Below are 17,665 nucleotides of genomic sequence, written 5' to 3'. Positions count from 1 at the left end.
GTATTGACATGATAAAAACTAAGGGGTTATCGCTATTCTTTCTAGAATTACACCAAACATTATAGATACAATGTGTGAGTAGGTGGCACTAGAGCTGAAATTGGATGCAGACCATGAGAGAGTAACACATAAGCTTAACATTTCTTCATTTTGCAATAGATCCAAGGCCAGTAAGAAACATATTGGTAAAGAAACAGATGTTCTGAGAGCATGCAACCCAATCAGAGTTCTTCCTTGTACCTGCTTAGCAGTAGTAAAGCAGCCTGCAGAGGGAAACAGCTTCTCCATCCAGCCTGGACCAGTGCCAGGATAAACTAAGCTACAGATCCAAAAGAGAACTGATCCTTGATTTTAATTACAGGAGGAATGCTTACACATTCACTTAAAACTGTGACTCCCAAAGCACAGGACAAGTTACTATCAGGTGACTGCCGAGCAGCAGAGAAGTGAAAACAATGCCATTCAAGCACCAAGTACCCCCAAAACACAAAGCCCTCTCCTCTAGCCACACCCAGCCCAACTGTGCTGGCAAGAACCACCTCCTTGAGAGATGAGGATGTCAGGTTGGAGGGAAACCACCTGCACCACCAGCACTGGCAGAAGGAGATAGCATCAGTGTCCTCATCACCACCACTACAAGTACTCTCTTCCCAGGATCACGCTATTCATGGGACCAAATCTGGAAATGAATTCTGAGTGACCTTCTTGTTGCTTATGGACTTCACCCAGCGTTGAAGGAACAGTCGTATACAGAGTCTCAAGCCCACATATGGTACCTGTGCTACCTCAGGAAAAAGCAACTCTTACCCAAATCTGGCTCTTAAGGTTTTAGCTTAAAAATATTGCTGGGAAGGGGAACAGGTAGAAAAATTAGGGTATTTATAGTAAATTTTTACTCTTTGCCCACAGGGCAATTAAGCTGGAACTCCAACTATGAAGGATGTAGGGCAAATTACAATTTTTAAGCACTGTAGAATTATTGATTTTGGTCTGCCAAATGACAGCACACTACCAGCAAAGGGTTCTGGCTGCAGAGAGCCCTTAATCCCAATGAATAACTAACTGGGAATAATGTCAGCAAAACAGCTGTCAGGATGAAATTCTGTTCAAGTTGACTAGAGGAACAACTGCCTAGAGCTGGAAAGTGGTATGTTCAGCCCAACCTCAAAGCAAAAGCAGGAGCTCACACCACAGTTTAGCTAAAACCTACCTCCACCACCTTCTATCTTAAAAGTGGGTTTTATGCAGGATAAGGACAGAAGCAGTAAAGGAAAGAAGCAACAATTCTCTTCAGAAACACAGCAGGGTAAATTTGGAATTAATTTGAGAGTTGAGTCCAAGTGTCTTCTGAAGAGATGATCTGACAAATTGGTATCTGTCTGTACTCATGCTTCTCACTTTCTACTGTGATAGAAGGGAATACTAAATGCTAGCACAGAACTACTGAAGAAACAGCTTCACAGAAACAATGTACCAGAGAATCTCTATTAAGCCCTGCTGAGCAACTCACTCAAGTCAGAATTGCTATCAAATATTTCCAGTAGAAAGAGCTACATCTTGCCTGCAACATGACCAGGGCCTGAGATCCCCACTCCAACCAGGACTTCCCAGGGGAAATGGACATTTTACAGTGGATTAGACATGACTGATCTAGCTTATATTTTCTGAAGTGCCTGTTACAGGGTGTGTTCTCTTGAAGCTCTTTATCCGGACTCTGCTACTTCTCACTTCTTCTGTTTTCTCAACTAAATTTCTTAAATTTCTTTATTTCTGTGCAAGTTTAGAAATTATATGCACCAGGATACGAAGATACAAGAGGCATGGATGACCAACTGCACATAAATTACTCAAGTAAGGTCGCAGTAACCACTATTCTATATAAAGATATTTTAAACCCTTAAGGCACATAGGATGCAAAAAGCTGGCAGAATCCATGCAAAAATGCATCAAGTGAGTTGGCACCCATATTTCTGTGCATTAACAGATGGATTACTGGGCAGTCATTTACAGACAAAAAATCCCCCAATGTTGCTGTAGTGGTTTGGTCCAAAATACTCATTACTGTTTATCTGCTGTGAGATAAGAATTAGGAGAAATGCAAAACAGGCACCAAACTTGAAAGAATATAAAGAAGTTTATTAACAGACCTAAAAGAAGAAAAAAAAATTATACCACCTTCAGAACTCTCCTCCTCCCCCCACCTTCCTCCCTTCTCCCACTGACAATGTGAAAAGACAACCCTTAAGATGTTCAGTCTGTTTACCACTTCCATAATAACCTTGTTCAGTCCATTTAGAAAGAGAAGTCTCTTCTTGCTCATGCTATGAAAACATTATCACAACGAGACAGCCGCCCACTTCCAAATATTGTTCAGTCCATTTAGGAAGAGGAGTCTCTCTGCCTGCGTGTGAGTCCTTTCCCCCGACTTGCAGCTTTTCCCGCAACTGCTTTCGAGGGTCCACTCTTGAAGTTTTTTGGGGTACAATTTTAAGGTTGAGCCGTTCAGAAACAAAAACAGAGGCCCTTCTCCTTCCCTGGGAGCAAAGGGTCTTCATCATCTTCATCGTTAGGACTATCTCTGGGAGCATCTCTAGGAACTGAGGTTTTCTCCTTTCCCATTTGGAGCCAAAGTCCTCATCTGGTTCATCTCTCCCTGTCCAAACTTCTCATGAAATTACAGCTGCGTCAGCATCTGCCTATCTCAGCGCAGGTGCTTTTGCTCACGAGTTGAACACTCCACCCCCCATATCTTCATGAAATTACAACAGGATACTCTGATATATCATAGCTTCACAACAGACTTTCAGCTTTAAGCATCTCCTCTCTCTCTTCCCTCAGGTTTTCAGCTCTTCACAGCAATAAAAGGGTTAATCTCACCTCGGCCTTGCAGCTTTGCAGCTGGAATGTTGAATTTTTCTTATCGAAGTGGAGAGGGGGGAGAGCCGAGCCGCTCCGGCTGCCCACGGCAAGGCAGTGGGGGGGGTTCCATGGCTGGAACAGGTCCATGGCTTCAGGATGGCCGTGGCCCGGCCCGGCCTGGCCCAAGCAGGGCCTGGCCGGGCCCGCTGGCCCCCACACGGGCCCTGCAGCCACCTGTCCCAGCGCCGGAAACGAGAGAGAGCTTGGAGGGGGAGTTTGCCTATTCTTAAATGTGGATCACAGAGGTGATCACAACTTTAAGTGGCTTAGAGAATTGTCCATATTCGAACTGGCCAGCTGATAGGTTCTATCAGTTCCCAGAGGAAACTGTAAGCACCCCTTAGCAAGGACGTCCCTTCCGGGACTATGCTTGCTAACCTATGACAGTTGCCCACACAAGCACCAAGTAAAATGGTCCAAAGCCCTTCAGTCAAAAGCCGTATTTAAGTTAGATGGGCTGTTGATGAGCAAGAAAAAGGCATTTTGCTTTAATAGTAACAACCAAGTTGTAGTTCTCCTAACTTGTATTAGTTCAAATATTCTGTCACTGCACCGGGAATTAAAAGAGCTATAATTACCACACTCTAGAAATTCCCAAGTGTGCTCTTTTCCTCCAACAGCCTCATTAGACTTCTCTGGCAGGAAGAAATCATGGTTCTGAGGAGTAGGACAAGTGCACAGGTCAACACGTGTGGCTTCAAGCTCAGTTGTTCACAAGACATTTTCATGGCAACCCATAAATGCAGTTGTGGAAGAATTGTCAGATAGCAGCTCTTTTCATCTCATGCCATTGTCCTGAGGAATTCTGCTAAGATACACCTCTGGACAACAAAGGACACAAGTGTGCACATTTGAAGTGACCTTCTGCCCTTGCCAGCAGCTTGCTGCATTGTAGAAGGGCCATTTCTCTAACCTTACTTTTTGTTGAAGAAATAAAAGCTTATCCTCAATAGAGTACCAGCAAGAGTTTTTGACATGTGGAAGCATCTCAACTTTGTTGACTCTATCACATCTGCTTCACCAACCATTTACAGTTCTCATGCTGTTGCAGTTCTAAGTTCAAAGCACTCTCCCTCCCCACCAAACACAAAAATAGGAGCTTGTGTTTTGCCCTCTTCGTATGTTTTTGTGTACAGGATGCTTATGTTTTCCCTCTCTTAAAAGAGTCTTAAAAGAAAACTTCAACCTGGTTGAAGTTGCATGCACTGGAAAATGTTCACTGCTCATAGTTAACACTGACAGTCCTATCTCCACGAGCACTTTTTCCAACAGCACCTATTTCCTGGGTGTACTGGAGCCTAAGTCCAGCCATGGGAAGCTGTTGCTTTGATGCTTCGTATCAGAGTTTCTCATCCGGTGCAAAGCCTGCCCCCACTGCTGCTTCTGAAAATCAGCACCTTCTAATCACACAGCCCTGTACCCCAAGCATGCAATGATGGGATACTTCCCTTTCCCTACACAGAGACCCCCCCCTTATGGTCTTCCTCCTCCTGGGAGACACCAAGAGACAGGAAAAAGGCAGAAAACAAAAGCTTTCAACACAGTTTGAGATTGCACAACTTCCAACAAGTCTGCTCTGGCTTTGATCTATTGATTTCAAGGCCCTTAATGTGGGAAGCTGAAATGCAAGTTTTTTCCGCACAATTTATTACCAAAAAAAGAAAGGAAAAGAAAAAGAGAAAGGAAAAAGAGAAAGAAAAAAAAAAGAAAAAGAAAAAAAAAAAAAGGAAAAAAGGAAAAAAGGAGAAAAGGAAAAAAGGAGAAAAGGAAAAAAGGAAAAAAGGAAAAAAGGAAAAAAGGAAAAAAGGAAGAAAAAAAAGAAAACCCAGTATGGCAATGGAGAACTAAGCACTGCACTGAAAAACTAACAAATATTGAGGGTGGATGTAAAAACCACAAATAGCAGATCTGCCTATAACCAGAATATGCACTCAAGAGTCTTGGTTGAAATCCAAAAATAAAAAGTACAGAATCAAAGCTATTGTTCAGCAGTGCAACATCAGAGACACTAGTGAACTACAATGAATGGAAATTATTGGATAAAATCTCACAAGCACTGGTAGACAAGTTTTTTGTTATATCTTACTGGAATGTCATCTCAGAGCTACCCCTGTGAATTTTCATTAAATTGCCCCATAGCTATCTATAACAGCTTTGCTTCCTTTCTCCCCTGAAGCTACTAACAAGAAGAAAAATGAGCAAAAGGAATGAAGTTACGAAGCATTTATTACTGAGGTGTGTTTTTAAATAAAAATAGGTATCTTTTCCTGTTTAGGATACTCAAGAAGGTTCTCCCACCAAGTGCAGTGCATTCTTCATAAACCACATATCCTTCATAGATGCAGTTTGATGTTTATCTTTGGAGGGCACCCACAGCAAATGAATATCTGCAAATCTAACTGAGGACTGCTTCCTGGGAGAAAATAATTATTGAAAGATAAGCAAGGGAGGTAAAATTACTTTGCAACTTCACCAGCTTTATTTTTAACACCCTATGCTCCCTGTATGCTCATCTCTTCACAGGACATACCTCACCCTTAGCTGTGCTGCGCCAGTCCGAGAGTCTCTGGATGTCAGGAGCCGCAATGCAACAGCTGCCGGTGCTGGAACCACCAGCTGGAACCACCACACAAGAGCCACCACCTCCACTTTGAGCAGTGGCCACACACCTGGGCCATCCTGAGACATCAGTGTAATGCTGCCTACAGCCCACACCACCAGCAGGCAGAAGTACCTGCCTTGACAGAAAGTGCCCTTCAGCCCAGCACCCTCAGCAGAGGAGTGACATGGGCAGAGTGGCTCTGACCTGAGGGAAGGAGAAAACAAAAGTCCCAGCAAGACTGAAGATCTGCATGTTCATAATTAAAATGTTTAGAGGGTATTTTTGCTTCCCTTTAGAAGAGGCAAGCTGTTTCTAATAAAGGATCATTTGAGTTGCTTAAACTTTGTTGATTTTTGGTTTTTTAACATGTTATTCCAAAACTGAAGGCCCCCTTGTTGAAATAAAAATTGGTTTTGGGAGAGGCAGGATATTAGGCTACGGTTTTATATCATTTCTCTGAACTCAGGCAAGACTCACCTTTGTGACTCACTGATTATGACACCTTCTTTTCCTTGCAAGCATAATTTTTTTTTGAAAACAAATTATTTTCTTGTCTATCTTTAATTGATTCAAACACTGACAGAAGACAGTTTCCAAATCACAACTTTAAAAAACAACTCATCAGAATCAGGAAAAGGACAAACAGAAAAAAAATACTTACATGGTTATTCTTTTTTTTTTTTTTTTTTTTTCTGTTTAGAGTACATAGTTACATTTAAGCCTCTGGACTGGAAAAATTTCCAGAGTTGTTTCTGTTGCAATAATATATGTGAGTTAGCCCACTGAAATGAATCACAACAATAGCACATCAACAAAGCCAAGGGATTCAGTGCTGAACATCCTGGCACACTGGGCATCCCTGCCTGCACCAGTCTGACAGAGACAAGGCAGTCACTTCTGCCTCTTCTCATTCCTCCCCCTTTCCCAAACACAGTCAGAAAATGCTCACTGACAAATAGCAGACTTCAGCTAACACACCATGACTCTTCTTAAATTGGAAAAAAAGAAACTGGAAAATACAAGCAAAATTGCCATCAAAGGCATGAAGTTAATATTCAAAACCAGGAATTCAGGGGAAAAAAAAGGGGAGGAAGACTTCAGTGCTTTTCCTCAGACACAGAAGATTCCCTTCTCTGACAGCAGACTTAAAAAAAAATCTCTTAAGAATTTTCTAGATTAGTAAAGTTGATATTCGGACTTTCAGTATTTGTTGGAAATGGAGTTGAAAGGGAGGGTCCAATACAGCCATATCAGATACAAAATTTACACAAGAAATTAAATCATTATGAGTTCCATAATTTCATTGAATATTTACAGGCAGATGAAGACTAAAGTGTGAGGTTTGGATTTGGGAGTTACATTTGTACACGTAGCAAGATCTCTAAACTCCGAGAGCCACAATCTGCTGTGATATGACAGCATAACACAACCTTGTGCATTTCACGGAGAACAGGGCTGGCAAAGCCCCACAAAGAAACTTTTAACCTCAACCCCCTGTCCTCTGTAGCCATGCAAGCATTCTGCTCCCACTTGAAATCAGTTATTTATGGGCATCAGCCTCTGCTTTTGCAAGGTTGTGCTTCCAAAATGAGAGCAACAGTTACAACTCTTTGTGCCAGTCCTGGACAAGATGCTGAACTACAAATTCCTTTGAGTTTCTTGGCCTTCCGGTTTTAGTGGAAAGATCATTTGGAGCTTTTTCCTGCCACTCTGGAAATGCAAAGATCCCAAAGTGAAAGACCATACTTTTCTTCATCTTCAGTTCACAGCTTCTCCTTCCAAGAGTCCCATCCCATGTAAAGCAATTCAGATGATGCAGAGCTATCAGGCATTATCAATACCCGATGTAAAGCACTTGGCCTGAATTTTTTACTGAATGTATGTATCAAGATTTATTTATCTAAAAATAAATTTTTAGACTCTTGTGTATTAATCTTTCCATAGATTCTGCTTCCTCATTCTTGGTGAATGAAAACATACAGCAATGTATGTTTGTATGAACATGTATGTTTGAGGAACTGCAGGTAACAATTTAATTTATCTTTTAAATGAGACTGTAATCCACCCAGACATTTGACTGCTTCCGATTGCAACACTCCACAGAGATCTACCAACACCTACAGGAAAGGAAACCAGAGGGAATGTATTTACAGTATTACGATGAGGTCTCCTGGGCTTTGTGCATTACATAGAGTATGTGCAACCACTTTCCATCTATCTTGTAAATAACTGAAGGGCTGGGATTCTTCTAAAAACTGTGGAAAAGCCCAATGGAGGTAAGGAGAATTTGGATGTTGGAACAGCATAAGGAAAAGCCACCACAGAGAACTTTTCCTTTCAGGTTCTTCCTTAAACTCACAGTGGGATCACACACTGCAAAAATCCCTGTCTTATTTCCATCATGAACCAGGGATCATGAATACTCTCCGACGGAGCAATTAATGAAGAGCATTTCTCTCTTTCTGTACTCATCCATCCGTTCAGAGCAGAATTAAAGAATTGCTTCCCCTGCCTCCACCATGCTGCTCCTTTGCCTGTGAAGTGCTCTGTGAATCACTGACAATGATGCTAAAGCCAAGAAGCCACAGCAGTATTATTTTTCAGAATCTTAGCTTGTCAAAGTTGATTTCAAAATCAAGCTGTCTTTGATACTAGGCATGAGACCTCTGAAACCAGCAAAATAGGGTTTCTCTTCAAATGAGCAAATGAAGAGGATTTTCTTCTTTTCCTCATCAATCAAGAATTTACTAGACTACTTTAAGTCAATTTTAACATCAGATGCAAGCTCTATTATTAATTCTATTGTTAAGCTACACATTTTTCTAGAGTAAGGATTGCTGGCAATAATCATCGTATATGCATACAACTAAAGAAAAACCCTAGTTAACAGTAGCAAGTTATACTGGAACTGAGCAGAGTGACTATCAAGGTAAAGGATTCTTATAAACAACTAATACCACAAACAAAAAGCCTCTTAAGGATTTAGCATCTAAATTCTCAAGAATTAAGCCTGCATGTCATCCTCTCAAGATCTGGAAAGGAAGGGAAATAATTTAAATTCCTTAATGGTCAATTATAGTGGTGCACAATGAATTAAATAGCAATAACAAAAAAAATTCAAACCAAGCCAAGGAAATTGGTCATTTTTACAGTTTCCTATAATAAAACAGGTTTAGCAAAAATAGTTAGATTGGAAACCAAACATATTTTACACTACCTTGAGGAGTTTCTGCAAAGGAAACTCAGTAGCATACCCTGAAGATGCCTGCCATAAGCCATAGGAGTTTTGCTTTTGTCTAAAGAAGGATCTTGCTTATATAAACAGGCTCTTCACTACAATAATACAAGTGACGTATAAAGTAGCATCAAAAAAAAAAAAAAAATTAAGTGATATTCACTCACCCACTGTCAAGGAGTCATAGATGCACAGAATAACCAGGTTGGTAGGGACCTCAGAAGGCCTCTAGTCCTCCTGCTATGTTCAAGTGCAGCTCTTGGGTCTGACCAAGCCATTCCCAGCTTTGTCCAGACAGGAATGAAACATTCCAGGGATGGTGTTCTTCTACCGTCTCTGGGCAACCTGCACCCATATTCAACTGGTTCATGGTGAAGAAACTTCTCCCTATTATCAAGCCATAACCTTTCCTATTTTAATTTATGACAAGTATGTAATTTTCCTGCCACACACCTCTGTGAAGTGCCTGAATCTGTCTTCTCAAAAACCTGCTCAGAGGTACAGGGATGCTGTGCCATGTCCACACAAAACCACCTCTCCCGAAGAAGCCCAACTCCATCACCTTTTCTCTCATGGCAAGTATCCCAGCCCTATTCAGCCTGGGGGCTCCTTCTCAGTTTCTTCCACCTTATCAATGTCCCTCCCACACTCTGGGCTCCAAAACTGGATGCAGTATTCCAAGAGGGGCCTAGCAAGTGCCAAACAGGAGCAAATAGCCACTTCAATCACTACCAGCTCCAGAAGATCATGAAGGGGTAGCCTCTCCTGCTGCCAGGACACCGCAGGCTGTCCCAGCCTGTTTTCCCACAGGTTCCCCCGGTCCTCTCCAGCAGAGCTGCTGCCTCAGCAGTCAGTCCCCACCCTGTCCCAGGTACAGGAAGTATATTTATGCCATTTATAAAATAAAAGGCAGTAATAGGCAGGGATTTCTTCATTTCAAGCTATGGTACATTACATTCTGACAAGGCTGTCTCAAGGACAGCCACAGCCCATTTGCCCAAGACAGCAATTAACATAGCTGGGAGAAGTTTCAGCTATCAATTTTCAATTCATGTTACTGATGCTGTAGTTTCTGTTGTACTCATTGTGATCTAAGGGCCCAAGTGAGACTAGTGGAGGAGCAGAAGGAGGAGGAGAAGGAGGAGGAGGAGGAGAAGGAGGAGGAGAAGGAGGAGGAGAAGGAGGAAGGAAAGCCTAGATCTTCATGGAGTACATGCCAAAATGTTCATACCTTCCCCATGCAGCTGCCCTTTTAAGTGACACTTTCACCCCATAAATGGCTTTTTCATTAAAAAACTGTTTTCTTGGAATGTTTGCAGAGAATGAATGCACAGAATTTTTCATCCATGGATGAAAAGCTCCTAGACTGGTAGATTTTCCAAACAAAAGATAATGCAGTTTTTATAACCTGTCATGAAACGCCACTTCCCAGGTAAGCCGAAACATTTTAGAAGCTGGAAAATTCTGCCGTATCAACCTACTATTTAAGCTCCATACCTGGAAAAGATTTCACCTTCCTTTCTAGAGGACCAATGTTTGCCTTAAAAAGAAATAATTTTAAAATGTAGTTACTAGCAGAACGAGCACAATGAGGTTACATTTTCTGCTGTAGTTACTAGCAGAACATACACACTTGAGGTTACCAGGTGCTAACTGGTCTCCACCAACAACTGCATAATGGCATCTCAGACTGATGCTACAGTCAGGTCTTTTACCTATTTTAAAATTTCAATACTGAAAGTAGAAATTAATTCAGGTTTAAGACAATTAAGAGCTCAGTCCTGCATTTCCTGACATTATCCCTTCATCAATAGTATTGTTGTTCTGATTATTTTCACCCCTGTGCCAAGCGCTACTTGTAACATGGCTTAAACAGATCTCATGACAAGGGAACTGGGTTCATGTGTACAGCACAGGAGGTTGGCTGTCAGGCAACTGGAGAGGAAAAAATTTCTAGAAGGTGGTAGTCTGACAGGGTCAGAGAGTTTGGGTGAGTTCTTCCACCCCCGTTAAATCAATTTAGCTCTCATTCCACCAAATTACTAACTGAGCCAGAATGAAGAGGATCCCATCTGTCCTGCCTGCAGTCCCTAAATGCTGCCCAGGAGGAGATGTAGAGATAGCAATGAAGAATTCCTCTCCAAGTCCAGTCACTGTAACCACAGTAAAGTTATCCTGCATTCGCATACATCTAGGGCCAGGCACCAGCCACATACCTTTTGACTCTTCATGGTTACCTTACCAACACTGTGGGAAGGATTCTTCTGACTTATATCTTAGCTTGTCCACGTATCAGGCAACTTGTCTGAAACACAATTTGCATAGGTTTCTTCTAGTCTGAGAATACACTTTCTCACATTAATAAATTCATTCCCAATACATTACATAAAGTATACAGGTAAGACACTCTTCCAGCAGAAGAAAAAGAACTAAAAAGAAAGGCTAAAGTCTGAGAAATTTGAATGGCAAACACTGCTTGGAGGCTCATTCAGCAACTATTCTACAATATTTGATTAATAAAACCATTCAGTTTTAGAGCTTGGTGCAACATTCTACACTTAAGTGGTTGTACTGACATATTCTCATAAAGTAGTTAAACTGAATTCTCCAGAAATGCTTGCTGGAGAGGATGTCTGTTGGACTTAATCCATTCCTATCCAAATAATGGCATGACTGTAGTGGTACCCAAAGGTCCCAGTTTGGCTATAGGCATCACCATTCTAGAAACTGTATCAATATTCAAAGGGACTGAAGTCCCTGTTCAAGGATCTTAGAATCAGCTTTGCAGCAAAGGAAGAGTAGATGTCTACACATATTTGGAAATCAGTTAGCTTCCCCAATACATTTCACCAAAAGAGCTTTATCTCTGATGTCCCTCAAAGGTCATACCACATTCTGAAGGGCATGTAAACAAACTTGCATATTACACAAGTTCAGGCCCCCACTGCAGATAATCCAAACACGTCCTTCACCATCAGGAAAGATTTGGTCAATGAACTACCTTCAACTCCTTTTAACTCCTAAATTTTGTCTCTGGCTGAGAGAGACACCCTATAGAAACCTTGTTTCCAGACTCCCCGCTCAAGCAAATCACATTAAGTTTATTTGCCTGAGTCACTTCCCTCAATTTATGCCTCTCAAACTATTCCATAGAGAAGGTAGTGCAGAAGTGGCCTGCCTATTCTGCTGTATGATGTGACACATCCAGAAGCATTAGGGAATGCACGTGGTCCTACAGCTTCTCTTAGAAGCAGCACCACTGCTACCAACTGAAAACATCACCTTAAATACAAAAATCTAAGAGGTGTTTTGCTAGAAGGCAAAAAGAAGCCACAAAACACCCAACAAACTTCTCTGGCTGAAAAATTTCTCCTTAACATGAGAATTCTCACAGGGAATGTACATAGGACAAAAGCAGCAGATTCATTAGAAGTTGATGGGGTTTAGCCTACACACATCTAGTGGGAATGATGAAGTCAAGCACTGGTTACAGGGGACAGAAAAACACTGTTTATTATTGCCATACCACTATAAAGGAAGTATTCTTACCAGCTGGCAAAGTTTCTGAGGAATATAAATCTATGGAAAAGCCATCCCTAATTGAACCAAGTCTCAGCAATGAGGAGAGAGCATATTAATGAGGCAAGGCTAGGAGGCACGATGAGGAGATAACAATACCCTTAGGAGTTACACCGGTATTAAATGTGACTTTATTACCATATTATTCTCCTATGAGTCTTTACAGTAAGAATAACTCTTGTTTATACAGATGTTCTTTCCACCATCAGCTATTCTAGATTAAACACATACAGAGAACCTTGATATTTTAAGATTACAGATCAGTAGATTCAATTAGATGTGTTATTTTGCTGTAGTATGCCACTAGGCTTTACAAGACAGATATATTCTTTCAGTGAAACTGAGATGCATTAATTGAAATGAGATACCACACCTTTAATAATGCAGACTGATGTAGCTGTCTCACATGGGTTTTTCATTCAGTGGCTTTATTTTAAGTCCTCTGAGTGCTACTAACAAGGTACATTTTATCATTAAGAGGGCATTCTTCACTTAAGTAGTACATGCCAAGCTAAACTAAACTAACAGTTTATAGCTTTGTTGGTACAAGATGGATACAGATGATATTTATGTAAAATTAAGCAAGCCTGAACTCTGGATTCCTACCACAGTCAAAATTCCACAGAATTCCAAAATCCCACAGAATTCCAAAATCCCACCTTCTGCAATACAGAGAAGAAACCAGATCTATCACCACGCAAAATACTCTCTTACAAAACACAGCTTGTTAAATATATAAGCAGCCTTGGCAGTAAGAGTCAGAGCTCTGGCCTTTTTCCCTGCTCAGGTGAACACCTCAGTGCTACTGGGTCAGAGCTCCAGGGAGAGACAAAAGGATTAGTACAAGAATCCACCAAATTCAGTGCAATTTAGACCACAACTACACTGCAGCATGCAGATTAAAGTAAGGCTGGCAGAGAAAAAGGAAGGCTTCTGGCACCCAAAAGACCAGCTCTGGTAAAAGGGGCGAAGACAAGACCCCTAAAACCTCTGCAGCAATGGAACGGAAGTTCCTTGATCCTTGCAGATCTAAACATTCATCACTTAATGTCTTGGCTGCCCATCCACAAGCAGAGGAGAAGCCTCCCGTTCCAGTCCCATCAGAGGAGAAATGTACTGCAGACCACAGGGTGGATTTCTGTCAACCCTACAACAATAGTGACAGCACTCACACCAGGATTTAAACCAGACAAGAATCCAACAAGCAAGTCGCACAACTTAATCGTTTGAAGTAAAAATGCACAATAAGCTCAGAGAGTTTTCAGACTGTACATTTCTACTTTAATTTCCTTGCATGGCACTATTTTACAGCCTAAGACAGGTTTTAAGCTTACACTGCTAATATTCTCACTAGCTTGTCTGCTCCATACTACAGGTTCAACAGCCCTGCTCGCAACCATAACAATTTCTTTTATTTTCATTTGAGAGAGGTGTAATTTTAAATGGTCAGAAGGCAGCTGGAAGATACAATGCACTGGACATTTGCTAATATCTCTAGGCCCGAGAATAAACTGGTGAGAGACAAGAACAGAGCCAGCTGAAGCATACGGACCTAGTAGCCAGACACAGCATGACCCCCATTTCAGGTCTTCATGCAAATCAATAGGGCTTGGCACACTGAATGTTGATACCTGGATAATTTCTTATTTTTTTATTTTATTTCTTTTTAAGAGTGATATTGCTTTTCAATAACTTTGCGCTAGCATATCAAATTCTCCATAATTCAGTCAGTTCAAACCATCCAGATTTAGAACAGTGGATGTTGACCAGATTTTTGGAAGAGGTAATAACCCTCATGCTCCAGAGCTTAAGCCAAACTGGGATTAAAAGGAAATACAATGTGTTAGGCAAATTAAACCACATTTGCTTCACTGGCAGCTTCTTCCTTCTTTCTCTTAGTGGGAGCATCAGCTCTGGGCATTGCTGGAAAGGCAGATGCTTCCCTCTCACACCACAGCCATGGCAATGCTCCAGGCTCCTGACACACTCTCCTCAGGCAAGGGGACGGCTGCAAAATTAGCAGTACATTACAGTTCTGTCATTCATGCATCAAGCAGATTTAAAAAGTGGAGGACGCACAAGAAGTTATTGACAGCTTCCTCTGTACACATGGAACTCTTGGGCTTGCATGGAGAACACAGAAGCTAAACAGCCCTCCTGCTCTGCTCACCAGGTCCTGCACAGCACAAGAGACAGGCATGAGACCTCCTGCCACAGTGAACTGTGGAATAAACTGCCCAAGAGAGAAGTTTCTGCCTGACCCCCAAGGTTCTGTTCTAATACAGGAAGACTTACAGCCCCTTAATTATTGTTGTGCCTGGAGTTGCTGATGACAGCTTCGTTATCTACAGAGAACTGCTCCACCATTGAGTTCTTGGCTTCATTAGCAGTCAGCAGGACTGACGGTCACAAGATATTTTTATACCATATGTATGATGGAGTCATGTGCCTCTCTCTCAGTCCTCTGTCATAAAGAAGGCTATATAGAAACTGCTGTATTCATCTTCCCAAAACAAACGGTGTTTATGTGCACTTCACTTCTCCAAGCTGCATGCTCACCTTTTCTTGGCACAAAAGCCCTTCTTTTCACATTCATCGTTGTTCCTCTGCCTCTGGTCCTACACCAGCCAGAGTCACATCATGTCAGGGCCAATTCCCTGAAGACTGACACAGCATTACTTTTCCAGTTGATACAGTGAAACATCACAGTCCAAAATTCCCAGGGCTTCACAGAATCTTAAAGTCACAACAATTTTTACAACCTTTTGCCTAATCACTTTCAGAAAACAGAATCCACTGAGGCTTTCTAAAAGCTGCAGATTAAATTCAAAGCCCACAGCTGAAGGGAGCAGCTACCCTGGTATCTGGGTTTATGCCACCTTCACGCACGTTCTGTGCCGGAAATCAGATAGAGAGCTATTTTAAGCGTCTCTATTGGCACATGCCAAAATATTTAACTATTAAATTTGACCCACCACCTGCCCATCTTTCCGTTTTACGGCGCGAGCAAACAGCAAGCACATCTATTTTTTCTGCCCTGCTTGAACAGCGAGACTAAGTATCTCTCCTTGGTCGGCCGAGGGATGGGAACAGGGGCAGCAGGGCTGTCCCCGGCCTCGCAGCCGTGACGGCCCGCCCCTCCGCGCACTGCGGAGCGCTACCTGCGCGGCCGCCAGCCGCGGCCCGGGGAGCCGGCGGGGCGCGGGGCCGCGCGTTTCCCGGCAGGGCGGGGGCCCCTCGCCGCCCCCGGGAGCCCCGCGGGGACGGGGAAGCATCCGCGTCCGCTCCGTAGCTCCGCGCACCTGCCCCGCTCGTGTTTACAGCCGTCCCGTTCATCCCAACGCCGGGGGCGGGGAGGGGAAATGCGATTAACAGATTAAGTTTGGAAGAGACGGAAGGGGGGCGGGGGCCCATCCAGAGGCGCGCACTTTGCGCGGGGGCTGAGTGGCGGCTCGGTCGGCCCCGGTTGCTTTCCCCGCAGCGAGGAAAGCTGGGGAGAGCGGCGGGGAGGCCGGGACAGAGCTCAGCGTGGAATAAAACGCCTACAATCCCCGGGGGGACAGCGGCTGGGTGGGGGGAGGGAAGGACACCGGGTCGTCCCGCGGGGTGTCCCCGATGGGGTCGGACGCCCGCACCCCTGCCATCCCGCGGGCTTACCTCAATCCACTTCTGAGCCTCGGTGAAGGCCAGCTCAGGCTGGGGGGGCTCGGGAGGAGGCTGAACCTCTCCCAGCTCCAGTCCAGGACTGGCCATCTGCAGGGCCCGGGTGCGCCGCGGCTGCGGTGGGGGAGAAGCCAGGCACCGAGTCGCCAGCCCGGGGTGAACCGCGGCCGCAGCGAGGGGACACCGGAGGCCGCTGCCTGCCGCTGCCTGTCTCTCCCTGCCTCTCCCTGCCTCTCCCTGCTCGCAGCCGCCGGGGCGGGAGCCGGGGGCGGCGGTGCTCCGCAGCCCGGCTGGCTGCAGCTCGCCTGCGGTAACCTCTCTCCGCCGGTGCCCCGTCCGTCCGCCCGCCCTGCCGGCTCGGTCCTCCCTCGCCTGCCGCCCCGCCCGCCCCGCCGGCGGAGCGGAGCTGCGCTGTGCTGTCCTGAGCTGCCAGCTAAAAATAAAACAGACGGGCGAAGCCGCTTTGCCTTCAGCCCATGCAAATGCCCGCGCCGCCGCCTCCCCGCCGCGAGCATCGCATCGCGGGCGGCGCTGCGACCGCGGGGGAGGGTGGGCGGGGGACTCGGGTACCCCGCGCGGGGGACAGGGACGGTGATGGCAAGGCACTCCCTGCTTGGGGAAGAGCGGCTCTCCTCACCCCGCAGCTCTCGGGGAGGGGGGCACTCGATGGCAAGGCACCCCCTGCTTTGGGGGGCAGCCAGTCCCCCACCCTCAGCTCCCGGAGGGCTCCGAGCCGCACACGGTGAATTGCTGTTTGCGGCCGCTGCCTTAAACACCTCATTCATCGATGTTGCTACGCGGAGCACCCAAGAATGTCCAGTCCCCGCGGCGGGAAAGCGCGCTGCTCATCACCCGACCCTCGCCCACCTGCCCGAGGGCCGGGGGCTTCTGCACCAGCAGTGGAGCACGGCAGGTGCCTCTGACGGCACTGCGGAACATCTCCTCGGGCTGCTGGGGGGCGAGACTGGCCTTGCAAAAACGTGTGAACGTCGGCATAGGGCCGGACTGTGTTAGTCTTCCTTGAAAAGCAGAACAGGCATCAAGGTGTGCTTAAAAATATATATATCATGGGTGAATACTTCTTATTTTTCTCTTTATGCAGAGGAAGAAATCCAACTCTGTCCTGCAGAGACTTGCATGCCTAACTTACATGGTGTGAGTAGTCCTAGCTCAAGCAGATGCTTTTTAGCTTAAGGTTAAGCATAGAAGTTTCTAGAAACAGAAGGAAATGTTTTTTCACCAGGCCTTTAAAAAGACAAATTCTAAAAATCTCCTCTCACAAGTGTTCAAAAGATGAGCCAAAGTTACTTGCTTATATTTATGCAAGCATAGGAAGGTATCTGTGTGCTGGAAATGCAGGTGTGCGAACCTTAACCCCTACTACTAAGGGTTTTTTTGAAAGGGGTCGTAACTGGCCACTTCTTCAGCTTGTGACATTTGTCAACAAACTATGACAAGAAGCAAACTGTAGGATCTACTTTTCAACATGCCCTTAGTTTGGGCCTCAATTCCCCTCTGTTCAATAGCTCGGATTTTGAATCTTGTTTATTGTTTTAGTCAATGAAAAATTACTAACTCTTAAAATATAAATATGTCACAGGAGTGCGTATATTTAACTCTACTTCCATTCTAGGAATTTGTCTTTATTGTTCTCTACTTTCGTTTTG

General features: G+C 44.3%; 1 protein-coding gene across 4 annotated transcripts in view; it reads right to left on the bottom strand.

The window, feature by feature from the left end:
• Window positions 1–16,494, bottom strand: part of LIMCH1 (LIM and calponin homology domains 1) — a 177,293-nt gene extending 160,799 nt beyond the window's left edge. For 2 of the 4 annotated variants that reach the window (XM_032108115.1, XM_032108114.1), the window contains exon 1: window positions 15,993–16,493. In XM_032108115.1, the coding sequence (XP_031964006.1) occupies window positions 15,993–16,088 (96 nt within the window). In that variant the 5' untranslated portion in view covers window positions 16,089–16,493. Of the gene's footprint in view, window positions 1–15,992 lie in introns of all 4 variants that reach the window. The other 2 variants (XM_032108113.1, XM_032108116.1) reach the window with 2 other exon arrangements.
• Between the last annotated feature and the right edge of the window lie 1,171 nt (window positions 16,495–17,665).

Source organism: Corvus moneduloides, chromosome 5 (genome assembly GCF_009650955.1).
Source record: "Corvus moneduloides isolate bCorMon1 chromosome 5, bCorMon1.pri, whole genome shotgun sequence".
Classification (NCBI taxonomy): Eukaryota; Metazoa; Chordata; class Aves; order Passeriformes; family Corvidae; genus Corvus; species Corvus moneduloides.
The sequence above is the reverse complement of the archived record's forward strand: the minus strand, read 5'-3'. Positions and strand labels throughout refer to the sequence as shown.